We start from the raw sequence: 20206 nt of genomic DNA on the forward strand, positions 1-20206 counted from the left end.
CTACCTTCGTTGTGGGCAAGCTGGCCCGTCTCTTCTCAGGCCTAGAAGGCTCTATGTGAGAGCAAAAGTCCCCAGTGTCAGGAGACTGAAGAGCCTTATGTGACGTAGTGGGGGTACCTGGCTGGTTTATATGCTGCTGGCTCTGGGGTAACCCCCACTGGCTGCCGTGAGTACCATGACCCAGCAAAACAGGATGAGTCACTATGCAAACCAGTGGCCAGACAACCCTCATGGAGAGGAACAAAGGAAGGTGGAATGCTGCCCTGGCTGGGGGGCAGGGCTGGAAGAGGGTTAGTGAGTTGCTGGCTGTCTGAGAGCATGGAGGAGAGCCTAGGGGAAGGGGCTGGAGTTTAGGGGCCCAGTCTCCCCCATCTCAAGGGGGCCTGAGGCATCCTAGCCCAGCTCTGGGACCAGATTACATCTGTGCTGTGCTGTATCCTGGAGAGGCAATAAACTTCCTCTATTCCACCGGCTGGTGCAGTCTGTTTGTGCCATTTCGGGGTGCAGGAGACGGGGGACCCCAACGCACCGTCACACCTTATCAAAGAGGAGCATGTGAAGTTGCAGCTCCCTGTCACAACAAGCTAGGGCAGTGAGTTTGGAGCAATGGAGGCATTTTTGAGGGATAAGCAGCTCACTGAGACATCTGATACATGAAGAGTGCCCATCCAACACAGGCATGGATTCATGATAGCTGTCACATTTTTTAAAACCTGGTGACTCTGGCATGGTGAGGAGACAGGTAGAATCTCTTCATTCATTTTTTTTAGTCGGCAGCTAGTCAGGCCTTCTGGCTCCATTAGTTTATATTAAATCAAATGAAACAAAAATGACTAAGACAACCACAAAGTACTAACTGTAAAAAACTCTAAATTTAACACTAAGTGCATCTCTCTGAGGTAGAATTCAAAGAAGCGAGGCGAGTTCCATCTGCAGCTGAGGGCGGCAACAAAGAAACTGAGATTGGGCCGCGCATACAAAGTAAAAGGCATGAACAACACATGGCACCTGGAGAGCATGCACAGCCCAACCAGCTACTGGTGTGGAAACTCCATTGTATGGCGCTGAGGCAACCTGACACCTACAGTGGAGCACCCACAGGGACATCACTCGAAGAACCTGGAAGGCCAAATGGGAGAAGAAATTGAGTTTTCCAGTAAGTCAGGAGCACTAAGAAAATGTGTGGCCCTCAAAAATGGAAACGCGCAAGTGCCTGGCTCAGGGGCAAAGGACTACAGCACACTTCATCAGGAGGGCACAAAGCTGAACATCCCACTGCTTCACAGTCATTGGTTTGAAGGATTTGCAAATCTTGCACCTCTCACTGATGTGCACTTCACTCAGCTCCTATGTGGGTCACTAACTGGCATGAACCATTTGCAAGAATTGCCAAGCTTAAAACCTGAGGACCATCGTATGCCCCAATCTGAGTTAAAGTCCTGAAGAGGACCAGCTAAACTAGAGGTAAACTAATAATGAACGAAAACTAACAGGGAGAAGGCAACATCACTGGCTGCAAGAAGGAACAGAGAGGGGAAGGAGTGCACAGTACCCCTTATACTGCACCATAGAGGCACCACTCCAGGAGTTGATAGAGGTGTTCCCCCTATGGGTATTGCTGGGGGGACTTCTAGCACCAGTGCATGTGGTGAACAAGCACATCTATTGTAGAATGCACATAAGCAAGCTAAGAACAATCAGCTATTAAAGAATCCAAAAAATTTGAAAATGTTTTTAAATGTAGTTATTCTGTAGTTCAGTGATGAGGAATCTCTTTTCTGCTAGGGCCATTAACCCACAGGAAAAAAAAAGTCAGGGGTCATCACACAAGCAAAAAAATAAAAATAAAACCTTCACTCACATCTATAGTCATGGCTTGATTAACTCTTCTGAGGGCACAAAGCTATCAGATTTTGTGGGGGCCCCTTTGGGATAGGGCAAAAAATGTGAAATTGAGGGTGCAGGAGGGGGCTTCTGACTTGGACAAAGCATTGGAGTGCAGGAGTAAGCGAATGTTCCAACTGGGCATGGGACTGGGGATGAGGCATTTGGTTTGCAGGAGGGTGCTTCAGGCTGGGGGCAAGGCATCTAAAGTGCAGGAGGTGGCTCAAGACAGGAGGCTGGGATGAGGGTGTAGAGTCTGGGTGGGATTTAGGGTGCTGGAGCAGGCTCAGGGTTGGGGTGTGGTGTCTAGGAGGGAATAAAAGACTTAAGGTGAGGAAGGGGGCTCAGAGCTGGGGACAGAGGGTTGGAGTGCAGGGCACTTACTAGCATATGGCTCAGCATGGATCGTGCTACCCTGCGCTTGCCCACGGGCATCAATCTCCCCCCGCACAAAGTCTGCAGTTTTGGCAGTCAGGAGTTCTTTTTGCAAGGCCTCATTAGCCCAAGGCACTGGGCTGAAGCCCCTAAAGATCCCTGCTTAAACTACCCCTCTCTGTACTGGGAATAGGCTATGGGCACCAGTGCTCACAATCCCGCCCCACATGGGGGAAATCGATGCTTGGGGCTTCCTGCCCACAGCATAGAGACTTGCCGCAGGTCAGACCCTTCTGCACTGAATTAAAAGGCAAGCAATTCTGATATCAAGCTTACCAGATTTTTTAATCAGACAAAAGCAATGTATTTATCATTTGTATTTTGATTTTTAAGAATTTGTACCAATTCAAAATACAAAATTAAACAATATAAATTAACATGAGCTGGATAAAATGTGCACATCTCTATTCATGCTACATGCAGTCTAAATCCAAACAGGCAGTATTATTCTCACCTTTACCTGCTCTATAGGTCTTGGCTTGGTTCACTGGCATGGGTGTCATAGGAATAGAATATAAAGGCTGAAATAAAAGAGAACTTGGTGAAGCAGTGGTTTTTTGAACAGGCTTTTAAATAGATTAGATTAAGAATTCTCGCTCAAATCTACCACCGTTACTGTTCTTAACCACCCTGAAATTAGAAATATTCTTAGTTTTTTCCTAAAAGCAACTGCACAGATTTTACTCTCATAACAAAATAAAATGAATGATTACAGTAACAGCATGGGAAGGACAACGATTCCCTACTATATAGGTCTCCAAAAACAAAGCTGGAAATAAAAGCAAGTGTATCAGAGTTTTCGTGCTCTATTTATAAACTCATTAAGAGGTTTCGTGTAGGTGATTGTTACTGTGGTTCAGGAATAATGATCATAGAATACTAGGACTGGAAGGGACCTCGAGTGGTCATCAAGTCCGGTCCTACCATGAGGGCAGGGGACTAAGTACTGTCTAGACCATCCCTGATGGACATTTATCCTAATCTATTCTTAAATATCTCCAGAGATGGGAGATTCCACAACTTCCCTTAGCAATTTATTCCAGTGTTTGACCACCCTGACAGTTAGGAACTTTTTCCTAATGTCCAACCTAAACCTCCGTTGCTGCAGTTTAAGCCCATTGCTTCTTCTATCTTCAGAGGCCAAGATGAACAAGTTTTCTCCCCCTCAATCTTCTCTTTTCTAAACTAAACAAACCCAATTCTTTCAGCCTTCCTTCACAGGTCATGTTCTCTAGACCTTTAATCATTCTTGTTGCTCTTCCCTGGACCTTCTCCAATTTCTCCACATCTTTCTTGAAATGCGGTGCCCAGAACTAGACACAATACTCCAACTGAGACCTAACCAGTGCAGAGTAGAGCGGAAGAATGACTTCTCATGTCTTGCTCACAACACACCTGTTAATGCATCCCAGAATCATGTTTGCTTTTTTTGAAACGGCATCACACTGCTGACTCATATCCAGCTTGTGGTCCACTATAACCCCTAGATCCCTTTCTGCCGTACTCCTCCTTAGGCAGTCGCTTCCCACTCTGTATGTGTGAAACTGATTGTTCCTTCCTAAGTGGAGCACTCTGCATTTGTCTTTATTAAACTTCATCCTGTTTACCTCAGACCATTTCTCCAATTTGTCCAGATCATTTTAAATTATGACCCTATCCTCCAAAGCAGTTGCAACCCCTCCCAGCTTAGTATCATCTGCAAACTTAATAAGCGTACTTTCTATGCCACTATCTAAATCGTTGATGAAGATATCAAACAGAGCCGGTCCCAAAACAGACCCCCGTGGAACCCCACTTGTTATACCTTTCCAGCAGGATTGAGAATCATTAATAACTACTCTCTGAGTTTGGTTAACCAGCCAGTTATGCACTCACCTTATAGTAGCCCCATCTAAGTTGCATTTGCCTAGTTTATTGATAAGAATATCATGCAAGACCATATCAAATGCCTTCCTAAAATCTAGGTATACCACATCCACCGCTTCTCCCTTATCCACAAGACTCGTTATCCTATCAAAGAAAGCTATCAGATTGGTTTGACATGATTTGTTCTTTACAAATCCATGCTGGCTGTTCCCTATCACCTTACCACCTTCCAAGTGTTTACAGATGATTTCCTTAATTACTTGCTCCATTATCTTTCCTGGCACAGAAGTTAAACTAACTGGTCTGTAGTTTCCTGGGTTGTTTTTATTTCCCTTTTTATAGATGGGCACTAGATTTGCCCTTTTCCAGTTTCCTGGAATCTCTCCTGTCTCCCACGATTTTCCAAAGATGATAGCTAGAGGCTCAGATACCTCCTCTATCAGCTCCTTGAGTATTCTAGGATGCATTTCATTGGGCCCTGGTGACTTGCAGGCATCTAACTTTTCTAAGTGATTTTTAACTTGTTCTTTTTTTATTTTATCTTCTAAACCTAGCCCCTTTCCACTAGCATTCACTACGACAGGCATTCCTTCATCAGACTTCTCGATGAAGACTGAAAGAAGGAAGTCATTAAGCATCTCTGCCATTTCCAAGTTTCCTGTTACTGTTTCTCGCTCCTCACTGACCAGTGGGGCCTACCCTGTCCTTGGTCTTCCTCTTGCTTCTAATGTATTTATAAAAAGTCTTCTTGTTTCCCTTTATTCCTGTAGCTAGTTTGAGCTCATTTTGTGCCTCTGCCTTTCTAATCTTGCCCCTGCATTCCTGTGCTGTTTGCCTATATTCATCCTTTGTCATTTGTCCTACTTTCCATTTTTTATATGACTCCTTTTTATTTTTAGATCATGCAAGATCTCATGGTTAAGCCAAGGTGGTCTTTCGCCATATTTTCTATCTTTCCTATGCAGTGGAATAGCTTGATTTTGGGCCCTTAACAATGTCCCTTAGAAAAACTGCCAACTCTCCTCAGTTGTTTTCCCCCTCAGTTATGATTCCCATGGGACCTTTCCTATCAGCTCTCTGAGTTTAGCAAAATCCGCCTTCCTGAAATCCATTGTCTCTATTTTGCTGTTCTCCCTTCTACCCTTCCTTAGAATTGTAAACTCTATGATTTCATGATCACTTTCACCCAAGCTACCTTCCACTTTCAAATTCTCAACCAGTACCTCTCTATTTGTTAAAATCAAATCAAGAACAGCTTCCCACTGGTAGCTTTTTCAACCTTCTGAAATAAAAAGTAGTCACCAATACAGACCAAGAACTTATTGGATAGTCTGTGCCCCGCTGTGTTATTTTCCCCAACATATATCTGGATAGTTGAAGTCCCCCATCACCAAAAATCTTGGGCTTTGGATGATTAATGGATGATGATGGGGCATGAGCCAGAAAGAACACAGCTTCACTTCCATATTGAGTTTGCAGGACACACAACTGGAAAAATACCTTCATACAGACCACGCACACTTCCCCCAGAATCAAGGACGCACAATATAGACCCAAGTTTCGAAGTCTACACACCCAAGTGTAACCTGATTCTTCAAAGCTTCTTTTAGTGTAAGCAGATGGTATTTTACATTGCTATTTAAATGTATAAATTTAAGGCCAAAAGGGACCACTAGATAATTTAGTCTTACTTTCTATATAACAAAGAGCAGAGAATTTCTCATAGCCACCCCTTGCTTTGAGAGCACTAAGTTATGTGTAGCTAAAATATCTCTTCCACAATGGCATCTACTAGGGACATTAATGTGCACTTGGTTAATTGATAAGCCTGGGCTCATCGGTTAACCCACACAGTTATATGCACCTTCACCTGCTGCCTCTGTATCAAAGGCAGCAGAGTGGGGAGGTGGAAGCTGGTACACATGGGAGACACAGAGCCGCCTCCTCATCCCAGTTGCTGCCTCCCAGAGACAGCAGCAGCATGAGAGGGTCAAGCAGCTAGCTCTTTTTCAAGATTTTGATGTTATTTAGTTAGGATTTGAATGAGATAGTATTTATTTATTACCTGTGAATTTTAGGTTTTATATTTATATACTTAAACATTAAATCACTGTAGGCAAAGAATTAAAAAAAAAAGGAGTAGTAAAGTACATTTAAATTAAGATGATGCAGTAAAATAGTTGGGTTTCAGTGATCAAAATGTTGTAGTTCACGAACAGCCTCAGGCAAAAAGATCTTGAAGACTAGTAAGTTATTTCATAACTAATCTGAATTTTAAACTTTATGCTGCTACATTAGCATTTTAACTTTCTTTTGTGTTATCACTGAAAAGATATTGCCATTCAAAGAGTAAATCTGTATATTATTTAGCAATTACCAAAAATAAACCCATTACATTCTAGTTACATTAGGATGAATAGATATGCTAAGAGAAAATGTGCTGCAGAAATTTGCATGTTTGATATTTCTTTTCCTAGACTAGAGTTTCATGGTATCAATGTTTTAAAAGCTCATAGTCAAACCTATTACAGGCTATTTGTCAGCCAGAAATCTATGTAGATTCAAAACAGAGGCACATAGCTTCCAAAATGCAAATTAGATTCTATCAGATATAGGAGAGGTACCCTTTGTTTAACAAGGGGTAGCAACCTTTCAGAAGTGGTGTACCAAGATTTAACTTATTCACTTCTATTTACAGATCTGCATGCCAGGAGGAGAAGGGGGCAGGAGCAGGCTGGGTATATTGACCATATTTGCTGAACCAGTTACAGCTAGGAAGAACGATTTATTTTAACAGAATTAAGAATTTTAACTCTCTCATGTTAGTTTTTCAACCTTCATTTTAAATAAAGTAAAACATTAATTTATGTCCAACACAAAAGATTTCAGTGTTTTCTTTATTTATGGCAGCAGTCAGGAACCTTTTATGGGTTGGGAGCTACCGACTCACAGAAAAATTAGTTGGGGGCCACAAAAGTGAGAAGCAAAAACACTCTTCCAAAAAACCCCAACCCTCACTGATGTGGTCCCCAACTGAGACACCTCATGCCCCTGCTACTCCAGCCCCACAAGGTGAGGGGAAGAGAGGACTCGGGTCCAGGTTTTTCCATAGATAAGATTTAGTTTTCTGGGGTTCCAGAACTAGTGGATTTTGTGGACCTCCCTAGCCTCTAGGGTAGAGACCAGAGGTGGAAAGTAACTAAGTAGCAATACTTTGTTACACTACTCAAGTACTATTTTTTGTATTTGTACTTTACTCAAGTAATTTATTTTTGTGATATTTCAACTTTTACTCAATTGCTTTTTAAAGAAAATACTGTACTTTTTACTCTAAAAAAATAACCAATCAACAAGCACAATGACCCTGCCAATGAAGAAGCTTTTTAATAATCTCATCAACACTTTTTCATTCAAAAAGGATAGATTCTCCCTAGCCTAGTGGGCTGGATCAAGCATGCTGGGGAGAAGCTGCATGGCACTATGCACTGCTGCTCACACTCTCACTGGTTGGGGAAATGCTGTGCTGGAAACCGCTGGTGGAAGGGCTTCCCTGCTGCTCCCATTGGCCAGATTTTGGCTAAATGGGAGCAGTGGGGAGCAGCAGGGAGCACAGAACTAAGTAAGCTGCCTCCCCCCCCCCCCCACTCCCTTCATGGCCAGCCCCTGCACCTCCATCCCTTTCCTGCACACACCCCCTCCCACCTAGCTCTCCCATCCCCTCTACCCCAGTCTGGCTCCTGCACCCTCCCACTCTTCCAGACACCCCACTCTTAGCTTGCTTCTGCACCTCCCTCCCAGCCAGACCTCCACTCCCAGCCTGCTCCAGCACCCTACCTCACACCCACTCCCCATCCCTATTCCACTCCATGGCAAACCACTCCCACACACTGATCCCTTCATAGAATCATGGAGCTGGAAGAGACCTCAAGAGGTCATCAAGTCCAGGCACCTGCCCAAGGCAGGACAAATCCCAACTCACTCAACCAAGCCAGGGCTTAGTCAAGCTCGGAATTAAAAACCTCTAAGGATGGAGATTCCACCACCTCCCTAGGTAACCCTTTCCAGTGCTTCCCTACCCTCCTAGTGAAATAGTTTTTCCTAATATCCAACCTAGACCTCTCCCACTGTAACTTGAAACCATTGCTCCTCCTCCTGTCATCTGCCACTATTGAGAACAGCCTCTCTGGAACCTCCCTTCAGGAAGTTGAAGGCTGCTATCAAATTCTCCCTCACTCTTCTCTTCTGCAGACTAAACAGACTCAACTCCCTCAGTCTCTCCTCACAGGTCATGCGCTCCAGCCCCCTTATCATTTTGGTTGCCCTCCACTGGACCCTCTCCAATGCATCCACATCCTTTCTGTAGTGGGGGGCTCACAACTGGACACAATACCCTCATTTTGGCCTCATCCCACAGCCTGGGGGGCTCTCAAAATCTGCTAACCCTGGGACCCCAAGAGTTAATCTAGCCTGTGGGAAGCCATGAAACTTGGTCCTCTGTACCTCCTCTCCCGTCCCTCCTCTGCCATGGGGCTGGAGCACCAGGGAAGTGAGGTCTCAGCTGGGAGCAACATCAGTGAGGGGAGTTTTGTTTGTTTTGTTGTTGTTTGTTTTTTGGGGGGATACCTCTTACTTGTGTGGCCCCCGACCCAAATAATAGTACCTTATGATAATTCAGGTGGTTAACAATAGATTTCCATAGGACAGCTACTTTTTACTTCTGGATACTTAAGTACAATTAAGATGTGATACTTTTGTACTTTCAGTCAAGTAGTTTTCCAGAAGGAAACTTTTACTTAATTACATTTTTTTTCAAAGTAGCAGTACTTTTACTCAATTAAATTTTGGGGCATTTTTTTCACCACTGGTGAAGATAAAAATGAGGGTTCAATTCCTGGGACAGGGCTGCCAGCAAGTGGGATAGGGATACAGGATCTGGGCAGGAGGTGGAGTGCAAAAGGGGGTGAGGAGAGCAGGGTCTAGAGGGAAGTTTGGTGGCAAGAGAGGGTGTTGGATGGGGGTACAAGAGGGAGTTTGAGGCTGGAAGAGAGGGAATAATGCAGAAAAGGCGAGAGGGTGAGAATGCAGCCAAATAGCTAGCTGAGGAAGGAGGCAAAGAAGTGGGGAGTAAAGAAAGTGCAGCTTCTGCAAGGTAAAATTGTATTCCCCCCCTCCCATCACATCTTCCCTCTACTCCAGCCTCTCTCCCCTCAGCCCCGTAATCCCCTCCCCACAGCCTCATTCCTTGCATCACCCTATATCCCTCAAGCAACCCCTGCCACCTCCTATCCTGCCCCCGCATCCTCCTTCACCTTGCACATTGGCAGGGCAGCAGCACTGAGACTCTCAGCCCCCAGAAGCAGCTCTAGAATGAGGAGGGGCCAGAGGGAGAGAGTCACTTTCCTTTCCAGCTGAGCCCTTTGCCAGGGCTTGCCCCTTACCTGCATGCTGCTAATCTGTGGCTGGAGGGGCCTTGAGCCTGAGACTGCTCAGGGCTGCCCGCCTCCGCACACACCCTATGGGGAGCAAGCGAAGCCTGAGCCCCAGTGCTCCATGGAGATGGCAGCAGCTTGTGACCTCCTGCCCCAGATCTGCTCCAGCTCCAGCCCCATCCCCTACCAGAGCAGGGAACAGAGCCTGTAGCAGGGAGGGTGGAGGTGTTAACCCCTTAGCTCCTGATAGCCCCATGCCAAGCTGAGTAGGGTCATGCTGTTTGCTCTGCTTGCTGGGCTGCCTATGCCTCTACTCCCCTGCCCTGCTTGCCTTTCCAGCAGGAAGCCGGAGATGGTTCTCCAGCCTGCAGCTGCGTGGTGACCACAAGACTACAGCCGCTATGCAGGGGAGGAAGGGAATCTTAATTCCCAGTGCATGTGCTGCTCAAAATTGGCTCACGTGCCACTTACGGCATGCCGTAGGTTGCCAACCCCTGGTTTAACATTTCAGATGGACAGCTTCAACGTTAGTACACTAATCCTTACTCCCCCAAAAGACATTTCACTGAAAAGACTATTATTTGAATCTTTATATTGTGAAACACCGTGGCTCAAGTTTCCAACTGCCCAATACATAGCACACTATTATAGCTATTGTTATGAAGTTTGCATTTCCAAACACCTATAGATCACAGGGTTCATGGGATTGAAAAGGATCTTGTGAGATCATCTAGTCCAATCCCCAGCACTGATGGCAGGTCTAAGCATTATCTACACCAGGAGTGGCCAACCAGTTAAAGATGAAGAGCCAAAATAGCAGTGAATAGAGTGCAAAGAAAAGAACAAAAAACAAAAACAAAAAACCGCGCTGGGGGAAAATAGGTGCCGGTACACCATCCCAGGGCATACCATCACAAAAAAAGCACTGGGAAGGGGTACAAGGTGCAAGCTCTGGGAGGGAATTTGGGCGCAGGAGGAAATAGTGAAGAAGATGCTGGCTCAGGGAGGGAGCTCCAGGCTAGACAGTGATGGAGTCAGGTGGAGGGTTGGGGTGCTGAGCAAGCTGCAGGCTTGTGGCTATGAGGGTGCAGGAGTTTGGGCTGGGGTACATGAGGGGCTCAGGGCAGGGAGTATGATGGGCTCAAGACACAGATTTGCAGTGTGTGGATGGTGCAGGATTGTTATGGCAGAAGACTGAAGATGTGGGGATGCAGGAGTTTGGGGATGTGAGAGGCTCAGGACAGGGGGTTCCAGTGTATGATAGGCTCAGGTTTGGAGTCTGGGGGGGTGGAGGAGTGTTATGATGCTGTAGCCAGATGGGGGCTTGGCCCCAATTGGGGGTTTGTTAGCCAGGCTTCATTTTTAAATAAAGTATTATGTCAAACACAAAATGTTTCAGCGTTGTCTTTATTTATGAGAGGGGCGGGGAACCTGTTTTGAGTTCTGACCCACAGAATAGTCACTGACCCACAGAATAGTCAGTTGGGGCCACACAATTGAGATGCAAAAAAACAACCACTCCAAAACCCCCCAAACCGCACTAATGTGGCCCCAACTGTGCTGGTGGGGGCAGAGGACAGGGTGCAGGGGCAAGGTACTTGGAAAGGGGGGAGGGAGGTATCTTGCCCGGGGGAGGGGACAGAGACAGCTGGGGCCAGTGCGGGTTCCTCAATGCTGGGGGGGGAGCCCTTAGCCTAGAGGGCCAGATCCAGGGAAGCCACATACAGTCCCTGGGCCTTAGGTTCCCCAGCCCCTGCACTACGTATTTGGTAGCCTGAGGTACAAAACTCAGCACTATCTTCAACAGTGTTTGGGCCAGCGAACGTATAGATATGAACTTACAAAATCTATTTCTGCAATAACATCTCTTAATTAAGCAATAGGTCAGGTTAAGATGTAGTTGCGGAACGTAACATTTATGTAAACAACTAAAAAATAGCAAAACTTACAGATGAATAATGGTATAAATACTGATCACAGAGCACTTCTATCCCTCCACATCACATACAGCATTTCTTAAACTGGGAAGACACAAGCTGTCTACCTCTATCCCAAACCCATTTTGCTTCCAGCTTTTATGATGGTTTTAAATATATAAAAAGTATTTTTAACTTATAAGGAAGGTCACACTCAGGGCTTGCTCGGGGTCACCAGTACAAAAGTTTGAGAACCACTGACCTAGCATAACAGCTTACTTCTGCTTTTACCTGCACGCCTGGGCTCACTGGAACTGGGTACATCATATTTGGTGCAAAACAAACGGGCTGAGTATACACAGGAGTTGGCTGCTGATGACCCACCAAAGAAGGGCTAGGTTGAGCTTGTGGACGAGGTGAGGTTGGTGTAGTAGAAGGCTTGGGCTACAAATAAATGAAACAGTTCATTCATCTATACCATTTTTATTTCATTGTGGTCAGATAGAAATGTAACATGTTATGCTTCTTTTAAGTCAGGAATTTAAAACGTTCATATTTTTCACTTGATTGCATGGTGAAGTTAAAGAAAAACTGAAAGAAAAGTTTATCAAGATTTTAAGACTGAAGGTTTGTGCTAGAGTTAGTGTTTTCTAATTTGGTGCTTCAAAAAAGAAATGAAATGTTACACTGCCTGTGGAGAAGGCGAAGACATATCATGCCTTCACATTTCCTGGCAGACCAAGTTTTCAAAGATGCTACAGGCCCTCCTTGTGGTAAACTGACTGTAACATTCACAGCTGTTTCCCCAGTAGGAGGAGGGAACCTTTCAAGGGAAAAGTGGACTGTCTTTCAGTTTCCTGGCAACAGCTTCGGATAAAAAATTTTTGTTAGTCAAAACCAAAATCTTGAAAATCTTCTTAGAGGGCAATAGAAATGTAGCCGTGTTAGTCTGGGGTAGCTGAAGCAAAATGCAGGACAATGTAGCACTTTAAAGACTAACAAGATGGTTTATTAGATGATGAGCTTTCCTGGGCCAGAGGAAGTGGGTCTGGCCCACGAAAGCTCATCATCTAATAAACCATCTTGTTAGTCTTTAAAGTGCTACATTGTCCTGCATTTTTCTTAGAGGGCTTGTGACCTTCTGTGACTAAGTTCCATTAAGTTAAATACTGCCATTATAGTTCAGTAGAATGTAACTTGGAACCAGTTTAGATACCAGATGAGGGAGCAGATAAGAGACTATGTGGTTATGATCCAAAGGAAATGAATGCAGTATAGCCTCTAAAATGGTGACTCAGACTAGGTATTTAAAAACAGCCTTTTTTATTAAAAAAGATAGTACTCTAAATTAGGTGTAGTTTGTTTCCTGAAATATGGTGAACCCTTTTCAAAATGTGCTATGGTTTGAAGCACCAAACAATTTTCTTTAAAACCCTGATAATTAATCAGGTACAGTGTTAAATTATGAAGGAGAACTTGTCAGAAACACATAAGGTATAATCTATATTTAAAAATACTAGAGCTGCACTGATGTAGTGCTTCAGCATAGATACTACTTACACTAAGAGGAAGGGTTCTCCCATCAGCATAAGTAATTCACCTCCCTGCGAGGTGTTAGCACTACCTACACCAGGGAATGGGGTAAGCATAGCTATACTTCTCAGGGATGTGGAAATTTTACAGCCCTGAAAGGCATAGCTGTATCAGTGCAAAATCCCAGTGTAGACCGGCCCTAAATCTCAACTAGCAGAATACAAGGAAAAATTATAGACCTGTGCAATTACTGGAGAAGCTGCATGTCACTATAGGCTATATCACTTAATACAACCACCAAACTTACTTGAGCAAAAGATCGAGGGTTGAACTCCTTTGCATTGGGATTAAGTGTTGATTTCCTAACTTGCCTAAACACAAAAACACACAAAGGATTTAAAGTTCAGAAATATTCCTTCGCAAACTTTTCCCTGGAACCCTTCCACAGTTCAAGTTTTAGACTTATTAAAATCCTATGAATATAAAAATAATGTCAAACTAGAAAAGACTTGGGGTACATGGCTAATCAGATTATATGGAAAGAAAAAGGAAAAAAATTCAACTTCTTTCTACAAAGCACATTTTGATGGTGCTTATTTTGACTGACAAAGGGACAGCGTTTAGACAACTGAGTGCAGGATTAGGTATCAGGGGAACCAGTGTTCTAGCTCTGCCGCCAGCTGCTTCATGGCTTTGGGCAAGTCATTTAACTTCTGCTTCAGTTTCCTCCATTTGTAAAATGCAGATAATCTTTACCCACCTAACATGAAGATTAAATCCTACATACAGGAAACCCTCACCCATTCATGGTGAATATGTTCCTGACACCAATGCTAACGGTGAAGTCCGTGAATACTATGAATGGAGGAAGCGGAGTGAGTGCTGCTCCTTGCAACTCCTGCCCACCGTGGTGAGTGCAAGAGGGAGGACGTGAGAGGGGAGGGATGCTGGCTTCTGCTACTGCCTTGTAACAGCCCCCTTCCATAATCTTCAAGGTCGTTTTGCCCCCTCTCCAGAGGCTGGCAGATGAGGTGCAATGGGGGGGGGGGGGGAGAAGAGAGTAGGGCAGTGGCAGTAAGGGGAGGGACTTGGGGGATGGGAGATATCTGTGAATACACAAAATTGTGAATAGCGATTCCGCAAATCTCAAGGGTCTCTTGTAAATGCTACAAGTTAACAGTGGCTCTTTCCTTTATAGGGTATTCTAAAAATCTGATACACACCAGATTTGCTTATTAAGAACACAGTTTCTTACTCTGAGGTATCTTTCTTCTCTTCTTTATCCTCTTTATCTTGTTTACTTCCAGGTCCAGATGTCTGTACACCTTGAGAGGTTACCTCTGGTCCCCGCTTCTGATCAGAGCTATTACTAGTTGACGGAGAAATACTCGGACTATTTGATTTGCTACTGCCACTGTTAGAGTTTGCATTACTGCTGGTTTCAATGATAGATTCTTTAGAGTTTGATTCTGTTTTCTCGTTAATCACATCTCTGGATCTTTCACCTTCTCGATTTTTGTTTAGCAGTTGATCCACTGTATCTGGAGTGGTGCTTGGCTGTAACTGAAAGTACAAACAGATAACACAATAAATATCATCTTATTAAGCAATCCAAAAAACACATGAATTATTATCAAAGTACTTATGCAAAAAGAAAAGAAATTTTCCATAAAATGTTCAGTTAAAATAATTTCAGGCTCCTGCAGCTGAAGGTGCAAGTTTAATTACTAAAAACAGAAATAAGCACACGTGTGATAGGTCTATAAACTTCAAGAGGCTTAGATAAAAGAAGCAATTTGATAGGACTGAAAAGGCCTCCTAATTTTCTAATCAATGTACAAAACATAGTAAAACATAACTAATACTGAATTATTCAATACAATGTAATACTAATACTTAACGATGAGATAATTTAAGAAGTTATTTTTGCCTCCAGATAATTAAAAAGATAATTAAATGTTTTAAGTTAGGCAAACAATTATATTATAGCTGCTTTTGGGGTTTAAAGGTTCTCTGAAAGGGAAGATGTGAAACATAGCTACATCTAAGTTAATTATATGTGCCACAAGTGCTGTAGGAATTTGCTTGTGAAGAAACAGGTTCTAACTAGTGTTCCAATAGACACTATTTAAATTATAATCTGCATTTTACATATGCTCAATATCAGACACCTAAGCACAACAGACAGATTAAGGAGAGAGTCAGCACTGACTGTTTATATTTGCTTGTATCTCCATTTTATATGGATGTTTGTCTGAATGACATTCTAACATGTATTCATAAATTTAAGGGCTTATCTTCCTATTGATAAATATGTTCAACTCATTAACTGGAAAATAAATGCACAACATCAAAGGAAAAGCCTGGTATGTATCTTCCCTTTTAGTCAATGCTCACATAAAAGACACTTACCCTAAAGTCATTCTTAAATTTCTTTAAATCATCAATCTGTTTTCTATGTTCTGAAACAACTGAAGATACACCTGCCAAGTAAAATATATATATGAAAAGCACAAATTAATACTCGATATAACTCCAGTTACGAGATTTGTTTTGTAAGTAACATGAATATCAAGTTTCCAAGAATGAAAGAAAATGTACATTTGGAAAATTGTTGCTGCTCCAAGAGAAGCAATCATTCAGGGGCAATTCTAATGCAAAGCACTGCATGAGAGAAACTGATTGATCAGTTAACTAGGTGCTCCCTTAAAATCACATAAATGTTATGTATTTAAGTTATATTTCATGCTTTGTCTGCAAAGACACTTAATTTTTAGTTAAAACCTAACCTTCAAAATCTTAAGCAGTACTAATGAGAAAAGATCCAGTAATGTATCAACCTCCTGCCCTCACTGCTAAACAAAGCAGAGAAGTAGAAGCAGCTCTGTATCTCCAAGAACTGCAGCCACTCACTCTTGTTTCCCCAAACTGAAATAATCTCACTGAATTCTGCTTTTCCCTCTCTCAAATTAGTTGTGTAGATCCATGGCTTTTAAACAATTTGAAGCGCAGGACTGTTATCCTTTTTATGGAGACACACAAAAAATAGCTCTGTTCTTTATATTACTAGAACCCTACAATTGAATTACAGCAGGCCATAATCCATAATAAGGAACACATATTAATACAACATCAAGTTACAAATTGAAAATAAACAAGGAAATGCAAGTGTTATAACTTAAATACAAAATAATTTGGCCTAACTAGTAACTCAAAGAATAACCTGTGTGCAAGTTAACTGCAAAAACTAGAGCCAATTGATTTTTTATGACTAGATCAATGAATTTTTTGAACTGTTAATTTCTCCACTCACGTTTTTCAGACTTTTCTAAGCATAACTTGTGCATTTCCATTTTAAATTTACAACTTTAATGTAGGTCTTTGTTTAAAAAAAGAAAGAAAGAAAATAAACACACCCAGCTGCTTCATTGTAGCTGTACAATTTTGCAAAATTCCCAAACTGCATTCTTAAAAATATATAAAATCCTTCCCACCAAAATCATAGTTATTTTTGGCAGATCCTTAAGTTTTTGCTACTCCACACTTTACATATAGGAAAAACTAGATGTAAATCTACGGATGCTAAAGAAATAATATAACCTTAAAGTTTACAGCACATATGGCCAGAAACATTAGCATATTAAGACCAGAGATTAAACTGCACAATCCCCCTGTAAAGTTTGCAATGCTTTTCACTTTCACAGCTTCATGAACAAAAATTCTTACTCGTAGAAAGCTGATACAACTGCCTATTAAAATGAACTAATAAATGTTAACAGCACTAACTGATACTGGGATCTGTGCTTAACAATTCTCTGAATTACCTTATAAATATTTGAAGGAGATTTTAGATACAAACCTTTGTTTTCAGGTTTAATAAAGCTAGGAGAACTCTCACTTGATTTAGCATTTTCCTTGTTTCCAGTTGCAGAATTCTGCCTCTGGTCCTGAAGCCTGGAATCTTTAGCTAGAAATACAATTTCAATTCAAAGTTACTTTCAAACACTCATCATGTATAGATACATACTTCAAAGATGATGACAAAAATTCCAGGAAATATTTGAAGGAAAACATTAGGCCAGAGGAGAACATAAGAGGAAGCTAACAACCATTTTACATTTACAAAAACTCTGTTAAAAGTGAGCTGCAAAGGGAAAACATGTATTTAATTTTTTTTAATTCTTTATGATGCCTAATGAAAACTTGAAAAAAAAACCCTGGACTTTGTTTTATTGTGTATTAGAAATTCAGGTCCTACCATGCTGAAGGATTAGGGCACTGGAAAATTAGTAAAAAGAACTAACAAGAGCAAATGAATGATTCAAACAATTTGGATAAAGAAAGCTTCTGTTAGAAAATCCAACAGATTGGGATTTTCAATTAAAGTGCAACAGATGTTTGGGAGTTCGAGACCTTCAAGCATTCCACTAACAAAAATAATGACTTCTTATTACTGATATTTTGGGCACAAGAAAAGGCTGCAAATCAATTTAACAAAAAAAAAAATCTTTCAATTGCAACTTTAACTGTACCCTAAATTCCATTAAGAGAAGTACAGAGGAATGGTGAGAAGGTGATTAGGCTTAGTCTACATTTAAAATAAGTCAGAGATATGAAAATCCCCACAACATGACTGACACAGTTATGTCAACAAACCTCTACCCCTCAGCACAGATACCAGCTATGCCAACAGAAAAGTGCTTCTGTTGGCATAGCTAACTTTTTACAGAGGTAAGTTCCTATACCAACAGAAAAAAAATTCCTTCTCTTGGTTTATGCTGCATTTATAGTGGGGCTATGTCATCACAGCTATGCCAATATAGGCTTTATAGTGAAGATATAACTTTATTTAGTCTATCAAAATATTTTTCAGCAGTGTTGTTGTGTAAGACTTACCCCCAATACTCAAGTATCAAGAAACTAACTATGCAGTGGAACACAATGCAATCAAATTCACAAAACAGAAGTAGTGAAGTGTAGTGTATGGGTCAGTATATCCTTTCCCTTCACTTAAGTCTAGAACTGGATAATTTAAAATCTCAGGACAATTTACCTTCACTAGATGGGGTAACTGCTCTACTGGACACAGGACTGGCAGGTGTGGGAGATGCAGCTGGGACAGGCATGGCAACTGATTCAGTAGGAATAGTACCGGCTTGTGGAGAGGACAGAGCAGGCCCAGTTGGAGTACTTCCAATATTGCTCTGTCTGGGTGACCTAGGCCTGTGTGTTTTAGGGGATAATCTTGGAACTAGAATAAACAGAAACAATAGTTATAGAATTGCTGATTCCCTACAGCACTTAAATGCTTGAGAGAGAGAGAGAGACGCCTAAAAGCATGCTTTAAAAATATTTAGCCCAACACAGTACAATTATTGAAACCCTGTCAGCCTTCCAGATTCATTTATTTCTTTATAATGCATTTCAGGTCACATGTAGGATTCATCTGCAGACAGACTCCCCCAATTACTGCCCTGTGCAGTCCTACAGCAAAGCTGCAGTCCCAATCAGCCAAACCACAATAGCTCAGATTAACAATTTCAGGCACAGCAGAAGAGGCAGCCCTCTATATAAACAAACGTAAAACACTTTTTAAAAAATGACTGAAGGATATAAGTATCTTACACTTGACTTGCTTTACATCAGTGATGAGCAACCTAGGCTTGCGAATGGGCTGCACGAGAGCCCTTTTTCATCTCAGTGGTCCATCATAACCAAGATAGTATCCCAGAATAGGGAATTCTGCTAACTGCACTCGCATAACTTGAATTTGTGGGGTAGGTTGATTGAACCATAGCAGCATTTTGACTGGCTTCGAAGGGAGCATATGGCTCTCACAGTCAATGTTGTGTGCAAACAGAATGCACCTCATTTGACATGCCCTTGCTTTGTGTTTGTGTCACTTCAGTGATACTGGTAAGAAAAAAAACTATACCGACAAAAACTTATGGACTCTGACAACCCTGCATTTGAGCAATGGTAAATAAAATGTCTCCTGAGCTGCAAATGGCACCCCAATAGACCACATGCAGCCCATGGGCAACTGATTGCCCACTGCTGCTTTACGTGCTTTTCTTTAGAGATGGACGCCTATTGGAGAACTGAAGTATTCCACTGAGACCGATACTTATATTTGTGCCACTCCAGAAGTTCTATAACTAAGAAATGTGTACAGAATATTCTTTGAAGACCACTGACGACTCCTGCTTAGTCCTCACCATAAATTATAATCTGCTTTGACATTGATCATCCTGAGAGCAACTAGCTGTGATGCCAGAAGATTACAACTTCAAGTGAAGCAAAAGAAAAAGGACTTAAAAAAACCCCTATTTTCATTTTAATAGCCCCAATTTAGAAGAATGGGAAAGGAACCATTTAAAACCTAGGACAGTTAAGATAAACATGTAATTTTGAATTTTCTTATAAAGGCTTCATATTAAATGTAATTCCAACTTTTCTTAGCCTATCACTCTTACTTATCTCTACTGAAGGATCTTGTTCATATACAGTTGCACATAAATTCTGTCAAAGGAGCTATTGAGGTACAGCTTGAGAGTAGAGAACATCCCATTTTTGGCTCTTCCAATAGCTATAAGATTGTACTTCCTTTCACCAACTCCTATGCATTTTCCTTCCATTAAATTATGTTTAAATGCAGCAAACAGTTAATGGAATAACCCCTTTGTAGTTAAAGCAATATTACAATCATTTAGCAGAACCGACATTTATTTAAAGGCTGAATTGTCTGGAAATTTAAGAGTTGATTTAAGACTAATATTCTAAAAATATTCCTGTATGCCTTCTTCAATAAGCCACGCTATACCTACCCCCACTGACAACTGATGACCAAGTCCCACCTGATGGGCTGCCTCGTGCCACCGTAGAAGTAGATGCTTCCCCTGGTGCATTATGAGATACAAATTCTAAGCCACTTGAAATTGTACCCCTACCAGTAGAGACTCTGTGACCTCGAGGGTGCCGTTGTGCCTTAGGAGACATCCGTGGTGGCCCTGGGAAGAAGAACACACCCCATACTATGAATACTCTCATTTTAAGGGTAGCTAAGTTTACTATCTATTTTTACAATTGGCTGCAAGTCCCGTAAGCTTTAGTAGGGCAAGCAGAGTCAAGCAAATTAAATAG

General features: G+C 42.1%; 1 protein-coding gene across 19 annotated transcripts in view; it reads right to left on the reverse strand.

Annotated features, from left to right (window-relative positions):
- ATXN2 (ataxin 2) overlaps positions 1–20206 on the reverse strand; it is a 120101-nt gene that overhangs the window by 34018 nt on the left and 65877 nt on the right. For 8 of the 19 annotated variants that reach the window (XM_075898725.1, XM_075898726.1, XM_075898721.1 and 5 more), the window contains 8 exons: positions 19891–20073; positions 18117–18314; positions 16923–17030; positions 15476–15546; positions 14319–14626; positions 13371–13434; positions 11810–11974; positions 2774–2840 (listed from right to left, as the gene is read on the reverse strand). In XM_075898725.1, coding sequence (XP_075754840.1) covers positions 2774–2840; positions 11810–11974; positions 13371–13434; positions 14319–14626; positions 15476–15546; positions 16923–17030; positions 18117–18314; positions 19891–20073 — 1164 coding nt within the window. The remainder of the gene's footprint in view (positions 1–2773; positions 2841–11809; positions 11975–13370; positions 13435–14318; positions 14627–15475; positions 15547–16922; positions 17031–18116; positions 18315–19890; positions 20074–20206) is intronic. The other 11 variants (XM_075898722.1, XM_075898720.1, XM_075898716.1 and 8 more) reach the window with 5 other exon arrangements.

Source organism: Pelodiscus sinensis, chromosome 15 (genome assembly GCF_049634645.1).
Source record: "Pelodiscus sinensis isolate JC-2024 chromosome 15, ASM4963464v1, whole genome shotgun sequence".
Classification (NCBI taxonomy): Eukaryota; Metazoa; Chordata; order Testudines; family Trionychidae; genus Pelodiscus; species Pelodiscus sinensis.